The sequence below is a fragment of the Ostrinia furnacalis genome, unplaced genomic scaffold (genome assembly GCF_004193835.3).
Source record: "Ostrinia furnacalis isolate ACB-3 unplaced genomic scaffold, ASM419383v2 OfSCF1461, whole genome shotgun sequence".
Lineage (NCBI taxonomy): Eukaryota > Metazoa > Arthropoda > Insecta > Lepidoptera > Crambidae > Ostrinia > Ostrinia furnacalis.
In genome coordinates this window covers 1-10,097 of record NW_021131700.1, presented here as the reverse complement: position 1 = coordinate 10,097, position 10,097 = coordinate 1, and the positions used below count along the sequence as shown (strand labels likewise).

Below are 10,097 nucleotides of genomic sequence, written 5' to 3'. Positions count from 1 at the left end.
CGTATATTTTTATTTGTCAATCTAACAAATAATTACATAGTTATGGTGCGTTGAAGTTGCGCACGACGTCACAACGTGCGGCATTTTTAAGCAAGCGTTGACGTCACGGGCCTCTTCTTATGAACTTTGGGGCGCTTTATCTCTTTAAATTTTCATTAGTTTGAAAAAGTGAAAAATACGTGTAGAGTATTTTTTGATAAGTTAACTGACGGACTAATTAAAACTCTTGCTTTTTGACCCAGGCAACATACCCATTTACCATAAGACACAAAAAGTGACCATATGACGCGGTAAAGTGACCAGATGACACAAAAGTGACCATATTATGACACGACAAAGTCACAAAATGACGAAAAAGTGACCATATGACGCGACAAAGTCACAAAACGACGCAATTAAGTGTCTAAATGACTTCACAATGACCTTAAATCGCAACAAACCGACCCTATGGCTCAAATAGTGACAATATTTTCTCTGTAACTCAACCAACCTTTACGTAGAGATCCCTGTATTGTTCTTGTACCTCGCGACGTGTCCCTGGGCGCGGTGTGCCCTATACACGTGGCGCGCTGCGTTGCGGCGACGCGCGAAGCTCTTACCGCACAACTCGCAGCGGAAGGCGTGCGATGACGGTTTGTGCCGAGCGCGGTGGATGCGCATTAAAGTGACCGATTTGAAGCGGCAGAGGGGCGAGAATGCAAGTACTAAGGCATTTGATGTGGACTTTTTAGTCAAATATGAGGAACCAAATATCTTTTGGAGGCCATGACCGTGTAAGTGTCTAAATGAGTGTCTAATGATGATAGTGTGACGCGGAAAAGTGACTAATGATGGCTGTGTGACGAAGTGTGTGAAAAAGTGACCATATGACACAAAAAGTGACCATAGGGCACATAAAGTGACCACAAGACGCATTAAGGTGACCATATGACACAAAAAGTGACACATTGACGCAAAAGTGACCCATATGACGCGACAAAGTGACTATGTGACGCGACAAAGTGACCATATGACGCGACAAAGACACAAAATGACGCAATCAAGTGTCTAAATTGCATCATAATGACCTTAAGGCGCAACAAACCGACCCTATGGCTCAAAAAGTGACAATATTTTCTCTGTAACTCAACCAACCTTTAAGTAGAGATTCCGTAATTATTCTTGTACCTCGCGACGTGTCCCTGGGCGCGGTGTGCCCTATATACGTGGCGCGCTGCGTTGCGGCGACGCGCGAAGCTCTTACCGCACAACTCGCAGCGGAAGGCGTGTTGGGAAGGCTTATGACGAGCGCGGTGGATGCGCATTAAAGTAACCGATTTGAAGCGGGAGGGGCATTCGGTGCACTGGAAAAGAAATTATTATAGACTATAGTCTGGTCTGCGAGCACGTAGAATTTCGCCCAATGACCCCAAGCTACCCATCCTTATCGCTCGCGCGTAATAATGTTGCTGTCGCGCTCGCACACTCACTGCGGGCGCCCGTCGCACAGTCGCGACAGCAATATAATTACGCGCGAGCGATAAGGATGGGTAGGGTAGCTTGGGGTCATTGGACAAAATTCTTCCAATGACCCCAAGTTCCGAAACACAATAATGCTGTTAACATTGTTGTTATGGCGACACTTAGGTAAGATGGTCGTAGCTAGCCAGGTGGACTTAGAACAAGCCCTAGCACCAACCAAACCGAACAGAAAAATCTGCCCCCACTGGGAATCGAACCCGGGACCTCTGCGTCTGAAGCAGGTGGTCAGAGGCGGTTAAAATTAATACAGATTGTGTTGATGTTGTTGTTGTTGTTGTTTCAGCCAAATGACGTCCACTGCTGGACAAAGGCCTCCCCCAAGGTTTTCCACAATGTGTTGATGTATTCTTACTAAAAGACAATGCCGGAAATTGGCGTCTTTTTTTTTCGCGCGGCCATCGACCAAACCATGTTTTTTGGATATAAAATAGTGTAATAAACCAAACTTACTATGACATGTATACCTTTAAACTCAGTCTGAACTGAGTTACGAGCATTAGAAGTTTGATGATTTACATACTAGATTTGCTTTTTGCGCGCAAGTTTTGTATGAAATTGCAACAAAATAGTGACATTGTATGTGTAAACAAACAATACCATCCATTAAAGGCTCCAGACATCAGTGTGGAGTAGAATCAGCGCATTAAAAAATAGCGCAATATTTTGTTGCAATTTCTTACAAAACTTGCGCGCAAAAAGCAAATCTAGTATGTAAATCATCAAACTTCTAACGCTCGTAACTCAGTAATTCAGACTGAGTTTAGAGGTATACATGACATAGTAAGTTTGGTTTATTACACTATTTTGTAATCAAAAAACAAAGCTTGGTCAATGGCCGCGCGAAAAAAAAAAGACGCCACCTTTCATACAAAATCTGGCATTGCATTGTTCTCAGTTCTCACCTGCACGGTTTTCTCCGTCAAGTGCGTAGCGATGTGTTGCAAGTAGCTGCTCTTTCTGTGGAACGCGTCGTCGCACTCCCCGCACTTGTACGGTTTCTCGCCAGTGTGAAGACGCTCGTGTATCTTGAAACGGCATGTCTTTGGTTATTATCGGTTTTTTACAATCTATGAAAAACTAGCTGTGCCCGCGACTTCGTACGCGTGAAAATAGTTTGAATAATATTTCCCGTTTTTGCAACACTTTTCTTTACTGCTTGGTTGTACGGTGATGTTAAATAGCTTAAATAAATGAGCTATCTGACACAAAAATAATTTTTCAATTCAGAGGTGGAATTGTGTAAAGCAATCGTAATCATTTGACAGTACATAACGTACGATTATTCTGTCAAACGCTTTGTTTATCTGACTATCGTACGTTATGAACTTAAAATGATTACGATTGCTTTACACAATTCCACCTCAGATCAGTGGTTCCTGAAATTAACGATTTCAAGTCGTTACTATAGATGAATTCCTAAGTAGCAGTTGTTAAAGTTGAAATTAAAATGGGTCAAATTACCGAGAAAACTTCTGGATTTTTCGAAATGTGCATTTCTATTTCAAAAACCTCTAAAATTACCTAAGATATTTGCAATATCGTGAATATCGTTCAGCATACAAAAAGACCACACACCTTGACTTGCTCCGCGTTGGAGCCCCTATAGTCACAGTACGAGCACTTGTCAACCTTCTCATAGCCGTGTTTGGCTCGACAGTGCATCAGCAGCAGACGACGAGTTATGAACTTCTTGCCGCAGTGCTGAAAAACAATAATAATCATCAAAAATATCAACATTCCACCAGCCCGCACTAAGCGTTTCGATGACTCTTTTATAATGCGAACAGCTAGGTACTGTAAGATTCTAAACTTTCGCGTTTCATTTCAACTAAAATAGTAAGACACGGGTCTTAACGCGACGTTTATTAATGAGTTACATCATGTATTTCATTCATGTAGTTCATTGATCATAGCAGCCGAAACGTCAAGCCGTGAGTACATAATGTAACTCATTAATATACGTCGCGTTAAGACCTGTGTCTTACTATTTTAACAATGTCAACATTCCACCAGCTCGCACTAAGTGTTTCAATGACTCTTTTATAATGCGAACAGCTAGGGACTGGTATTCGCTGCCTGCTGATGTCTTTCCTAAACACTATAATCCGGGCCTTTTCAAGGCGAGAGTGAATAGGCACTTACAGGGCAGATATGTACCATCCTGGACTACAACAACGACGACTGGGAAACCAGCCCATAAGATTTAGCACCGCCTATTTAAATTCTCTGTTTTGCTCAAGGTCAGCTGGTAGAGAATGCCACATGGCATTAAGTTCGCCTTTTTGTACCGCTTAAGTTTTTTTGTGTTTGCACAATGCAAAATGCAATTAAGTTTTTAAATAAATAAAATGCAGGCTGCTGGGGCAGAAAGTTCTTAAGTGGCGACCACGGGACGGAAGACGTAGTGGGTAGGCCCACTAGGTGGACCGACGATCTGGAAAAGGTCGCGGGAGGTGCCTGGACGCGGCGAAGATCGTTGTGGAAATCCTTAGGTATTTGTCCAGCAGTGGACGTCATTTGGCTGAAACAAATTTACTTCTGCTATTTTTTAGAGATTTAAGGCTGAGTTGCACCACCTAACTTTGACCGAAACTTTAACGATAACCGGCGCTTTTAGTATGGATTTTGACAGATTTTTGACGTTTCTTAAAGTCAAAATAAGATGGTGCAACCCAGCCTTAGTTGCTTAAAATTAAAGCTTACCTCGCACACTACATCAAAACCAGTGTGTATCTTATAATGGTTTCTAACCGACAATTTAGACGTTAATATCTTATGGCAGTATTCACACTCTATTCTTTCTTTCACTCTTTCCTTCTTGACTGTACTTTTGTCTTCTTTATCTGTCTTTTTTCTTCTGGGTTTTCTTTTAACCGTCTTTTTTTCTGTAGTTTCGTCAATTTTGTTCCCTATATTTACATTATCTGGGGCGTTTAATACAGAATCTTGTGTGGAATTCAAATTATTTTCTCCATTAGGTTTATCAGGGATTTGTTTGTGATCGTCAGATGAATCGGCTTCAAACTTTTTGACAGACTTAAAATGGTCCAATGGAATATCGTCGTCATCTGAAAACTTATCATTCCAGTCATCATTAATATTGATCGGATTATTACTTTCGATTTCTATTTTCAATGGCTTTTTTTCTGGTTCGTACTCCAAAACCAATTTACTGTCATTGGAACAGCTTTGCAGACGTTTGAGGAGCTCTTTGTGGGATTCTATTGCTTTTTTACGGAACTCTTTTGATTCGTTTATGAAGGCGATGCATGCTGAACACATTTGCTGAGGTAGGTAGTCGTTGGGATCCACCTGAAATTAATAATGGGTAAAAATTGATTATGATAATTACCTATATCATTATTATTATTTCAACTGGCAGACAGTGGCCAATGTTCACCGAAATGATGATGTTGATGAAGGGACGGCCAAAGGGTAGGCTTAGGAGCAATATTGATACTTAAATCACAGTGCTTAGTCTTAGTTGGGCAGCAGACAAGAAAAGAAATCAATGTTTACGAAAAGCAGCCTATTTCATAAGTTTTCTTAGGATATACCAGATAGCAAATCTAGACACCAGTAAGAACTTACCATCAAACCAGTAGCAGCGAACACAGCCTCCGAATATTTGTGTTTTTTACCAAACTCAGGAAAAATTGGATTTAAACTTTCTGAGCCTAAACAAGTCCTACAACACGTCCATGGATACATTTGTGCCGTTTATTCAGTAAGTATATTAATTTTATACGTCTATTCACTAATTCCGAATGATAATTTTGTTAAAAACATGAATTTTAATGAGAAAAAAAGATTTAAGAATTCGGCTCACAACAAAACACTTTTTTGTTGACAATAATCCGTTTTGTTTCTTCACGCAAAACATATTTTACCGCTTCAACTTAAAGTAATCAATCACGATAACAAAACGCAATTAACGTGACAGTCGGTAAAATAAGATTGCTGAAAAAATTGCGTATGTCAATTTTTGCACCAAAATATTTTGCTTTTTTGCGGCTTGGAAAATCTAATTAATTACTAAAATCTCTGTAATTTATCATAGTCTTTTAAGTTTTAAATTGTCTGCATATCATTTCATCGTATTCTTCATAAAATGCTCGCTGTTTTAATGTTAAATCGTAAGATGCGCTCTCGCAGGCAGAGCTTACGTAAAAAACAGGCAAGACCTGCGCAAAACGAGGAAAAAAACGATGTTTTTGAACAAGTATCGGATTACTGTAGAACCTGTTTAATAAATAAAAACTTGATGGACATTTTCTACACAGAAGACACCGCGAAAAAGCGGTCAGAAGATTTGAAAGAAGTGACAGGTTTGGAGGTAACTTTAATTCAATTTTACACCAATAGATGGCGTTGTGTGTAGAATAGATGGCGATGGTACGTCATAACCCAATGTATAACTTGTTATGCCGTGTTCTGTACATAATTTAATCAATATACATTTGTTATGTAAGCTGAAAAATAATTGTCGTTTATTTACAGATTAAACTAAATGATGGTCTATCTCAAAAGATGTGTACAAAATGCATAGATACATTTAATTTGGCGCTACAATTCAGGATTAAAAGTGTAAAAACTGACCAAAAACTACGTAAAATATTCCAAAATCCACAAATCTTTGAAGCGGACAACGATGACGCAGAATATTTTGTGGAATACGAAATCTTAGATGGTGATGTTGTAGAGGCATCATTTAATAATAATATGGACGATGAAAATATTGTTGTGGACCAGAATGTTGAGTATATTGATGAAAACATCAGTCATGAGTATTTAGAGATTGAGAATAATATGGATCTTNTGGCCCCTAAATTAGAGAGGGTCGATGGACCTGATGGTGATGAAACCAATGTTATTGAATTATAGATTCAACGCTCCAGGAGTTTGTCCGGTGACAAACCAGGCAAGGTCTACAAATGCAATGTGTGCGACAAGGAGTACAATAGGAAAGTGACGTTCAAAGCACACATGCGATCACACAACAGCTATTGTATTTGTGAGGTATGTTAAAATGTTAATATTTAGATTGAGAGCCATCTGATTCTGCGCTTACCTATTGCCCAGTGAAGATGACAAAAGCCGTCTGTCCAAAAAAAAATCATTAGTGATATTTATGCCAAAAAAAATTCAATATTGAGTACCATGGAGTATAGTTTTTGATATTATGTTTACTCTTTAGTGGCGCCATCCTAGTGAGTGCAAAAAATGCGATAGTACTAATTTCTTACAAAACTTGCGCGCAAAAAGCAAATCTAGTATGTAAAATCATCAAACTTCTAAAGCTCGTAACTCAGTTCAGACTGAGTTAAAAGGTATACATGTCATAATAAGTTTGGTTTATTACACTATTTTGTAATCAAAAAACAAAGTTTGGTCGATGGCCGCGCGAAAAAAAAAAGACGCCACCTTCCATACTAAATCTGGCATTGCCATTTGGCATGCAGGTAGATGTTATGACGTAGGTATCCGCCATGTATTACTTTGCTCTGTGGTATCCGCTAAGGAAGGATTTTACGAAACCACTCCGGGGGTAAAACGGGATCCACGCGTACGAAGTCGCGGGCGGCCGCTAGTTTGGTATATTACACTAGGGTTTATTTCTATATTAAACCATGTAATTAACCATGAGATTATTATGTCAAATCATGACTTTGTGAGAATCTGGAATTCACGCGGGCGAAGAGGTAAATAATATGTTTTCTTCAGGAATGCGGCAAGCGTTGCTTCAGCAATACGATCCTGCTGGAACACAAGCGAGCTATTCACGGTCTAGCCAGGATACACAACTGTTCCTACTGCGATTACAGTTCAGCCACCAAAGCTGGACTGGTGGTGAGTAATTCTAGTTAAAAAAAAGTATTTTTCATTAAATCTTCCACTTCTAATTTCTATTTGTATTAGCTGTAATCTTGACGGGGAATGTTAAAAGCCAGGACAGAAAACCTAAGTCAAAGTCAAAATTCCTTTATTTAGCATTGCATGGACGATTAAAAATAGTGCTTACTATCCCAGACGAAGTCGGGGATAGTCGCTAGTACTGTTTCATTTTTCTTTCCCTTTTTTTCCAGCTTTATATTGACTTCACTTGTTAGTATGTGTGTGGGACAAATCTTACAACTGAATTTCAGACCAGTTCTCCTCAACCGATTGAGCTGAAATTTGGTATAGGTATTTATATGTTAAGTACGATGACACTGCAATGTTATGGTACCATTGAGCCGGTCTGATGATGGAGTCAGGAGGTGGCATAGGAAGGAACTCCTAAACGAAACGGCAGAAAGTTATCGAGTTTGGGTTCATTAGATTCGTCTTGGAGCACTTTGGTGCTAAATGATGACCATGCAGGGCCTTAAGATTGAGTTACAACTAAAAAACTAAAAATTGTATGCAAGGTTCAAATAATTTCGAAAGCTTGTAGCGCAAACAGAAAAAAAGAGGAATAAATTCCATGCGCGATACAAGCTTTCGAAATTATTTGAACCTTGCATACAATTATTTTTTCGTTTTAGTAGACCGTACTAGCATTTCAGAATAAAAGCTTGTTTTTAAAAAAGAAATTTTTTTTGCTTTTTTTTACGCAATTGGCAGTGTTTTACGTCCTGGCAGTGCAATGGATGATTTTCTTATATTATTTTGGAATTACTTACTATCGTAGGTTCACGAGCGCCGGCACACGGGCGAGCGCGAATTCGTCTGTGAACATTGCGGCGCGAGCTTCCACTCGCGAGCGGGGCTCGTGCAGCATCTGCCGATACATTTGCCGGAGAGCAACTATGAGGTGAATATTTGTTGCTTTACTATCTGCGCCCGCGTTTTCGTACGTGAAAATCATTTTTAACCTACTCCTCTCATTTATGTCCGCTAAATTGAAATAGGGATGATGACTAGGTAATGAAATCGAAATTCTATTTAGTCCATCAGACAGATAATTAGAAAATATTAGACTCCTATTTTTTTTTTCATAATCGAATAATTACAGTGTTATATTGAGTTGAAATGTCGCGCGACGTCACTTTTGAGTAAAAATTCTACTCAAGCGTGACGTATCGCGCCATTTCAACTCGACTCGATTATTTAATTATGTAAGAAAATAAAATATATGAGTATAGATGACCCACGCTGAACTGTCCCACCAAACTCAATGACAGGGGGGCGCTACTATCGTTCAACTATATGGTTTGCAACATGGCAAAAATCTGAACCAGCGATTCGGTATTGACGGTGGCGCCCCACTGTCAATGTCATCGACAGGACAGTCCAGTATTTTGGAACTATATAATATTTTCCAATTATCTGTCTGACGGACAAATAATAAGCTAGTTTCCTAAAAAAATTTTTTTAGTCCGTCATGTTTAATATCAAAAAATATTGGACACATATATTTTTATTTGTCAATCTAACAACTAATTACATAGTTATGGTGCGTTGAAGTTCCGCACGACGTCACAACGTGCGGCACTTTTATGCACGCATTGACGTCACGGGCCTCTTCTTATGAACTTTGGCGCGCTTTATCTCTTTAAATTTTCATTAGTTTGAAAAAGTGAAAAATACGTGTAGAGTATTTTTTGATAAGTTAACTGACGGACTAATTAAAACTCTTGCTTTTTGACCCAGGAAACATCCCTATTGAAATTTTGTCATGTAGCCTATTGCTCAAATGCGCGTAACTTAGTTAAAATAATCGAAAGACTTTTTAAATTTAGGTTTTTTTTTTAATCTAAATTTTTCTAGAAAACTTGATGAAATCGCTCTAACATTTGATTGCAGTTAATTATCATTCATAATAACTTCCACAGTGCAACATCTGCCAAAAACGCGAGAAATCCAAACGGCTGCTTCAACACCACTACCATAAGGTAAATAATAAGGCTTATTCTAACGCCCGTATTCACAAACGATGCTTGCTTAAGTGAAGCAGCAACTCGAACGCACAGCGTTGAATAGAGCTTAGTTATTAGTTCGTGTGTCACCCTGCGCTTCCACGCGCACTGTGAGACTTCATAGTAATGTTTGTGAATACGGGAGTAAATGATCATGATGATAATGATTATTATGACCTACTTATCTATCTATCAACAGGTGCACAAAGAAAAACGCCTCCGCTACCTCTGTCCAGTATGCGAGGATGTTTTCAAAAGCAGCAGCGCGACACGACAGCACCTGACAAAAAGCCACGGCGTGGCGAGACACGACCAGCCTGCTATACAGCGGTTTGAGGTAAGATTTATCAATATTGAGCCCGCTATTAATAGGTACATCGATTTGAGAGCGCATCCATTTTTTTTTAACTTTTGGCGGGAAAGTGAAACGTCATGTTTGACATTGTTTTTTCTTTTTTTTTTTTTTTTTGGTTTCGTTCTTTCCTCTTGCAGGAAAAGGCAAAGGCATTCGCCATACAGCCAAGTCTTCAGTTTGTATTCACGGAGACGGCGCAAGAGAGAGGAAACATTTTCATTTTGAAGCCGACTGAGTAATTATTATTATTTCTTTCCCTTCAACTTCGGCTTTGAATTTCTTCAAATTTCTTCTTTAGTGGTAACTAAGAACTTGTATAA

At 39.1% G+C, this 10,097-nt stretch overlaps 1 protein-coding gene and 2 long non-coding RNA genes across 3 annotated transcripts; 2 read left to right on the top strand and 1 right to left on the bottom strand.

Annotated features, from left to right (window-relative positions):
• Positions 1–396: 396 nt before the first annotated feature.
• Positions 397–5,282, bottom strand: LOC114352888 (zinc finger protein 700-like). The gene is made up of 6 exons (XM_028304641.1): positions 5,113–5,282; positions 4,225–4,833; positions 3,097–3,222; positions 2,424–2,546; positions 1,318–1,343; positions 397–673 (listed from the first exon to the last, which is right to left on the bottom strand). The coding sequence occupies exons 1-6, from the start codon at positions 5,230–5,232 to the stop codon at positions 493–495; spliced, it is 1,185 nt and encodes a 394-aa protein (XP_028160442.1). The 5' UTR covers positions 5,233–5,282; the 3' UTR covers positions 397–492.
• Positions 5,283–5,790: 508 nt separating this feature from the next.
• LOC114352895 (uncharacterized) lies at positions 5,791–6,105 on the top strand. Its single transcript, XR_003655895.1, has 2 exons — positions 5,791–5,857; positions 6,022–6,105. It is a non-coding gene; the product is annotated as an uncharacterized LOC114352895 (long non-coding RNA).
• Positions 6,106–8,220: 2,115 nt separating this feature from the next.
• On the top strand, positions 8,221–9,774 carry LOC114352876 (uncharacterized). The gene is made up of 3 exons (XR_003655894.1): positions 8,221–8,317; positions 9,339–9,398; positions 9,622–9,774. It is a non-coding gene; the product is annotated as an uncharacterized LOC114352876 (long non-coding RNA).
• Positions 9,775–10,097: the final 323 nt, after the last annotated feature.

Bases quoted from the DNA above. Each gene is read 5' to 3' on its own strand.
- LOC114352888 (XM_028304641.1), bottom strand. From the start codon at position 5,232: ATGTATCCATGGACGTGTTGTAGGACTTGTTTAGGCTCAGAAAGTTTA. The intron at 4,834-5,112 runs GTAAGTTCTTAC...TATTAATTTCAG, and splicing joins TCGCTGCTACTGGTTTGATG to GTGGATCCCAACGACTACCT. The intron at 2,547-3,096 runs GTGTGTGGTCTT...TGCCGTTTCAAG, and splicing joins CCAACGCGGAGCAAGTCAAG to ATACACGAGCGTCTTCACAC.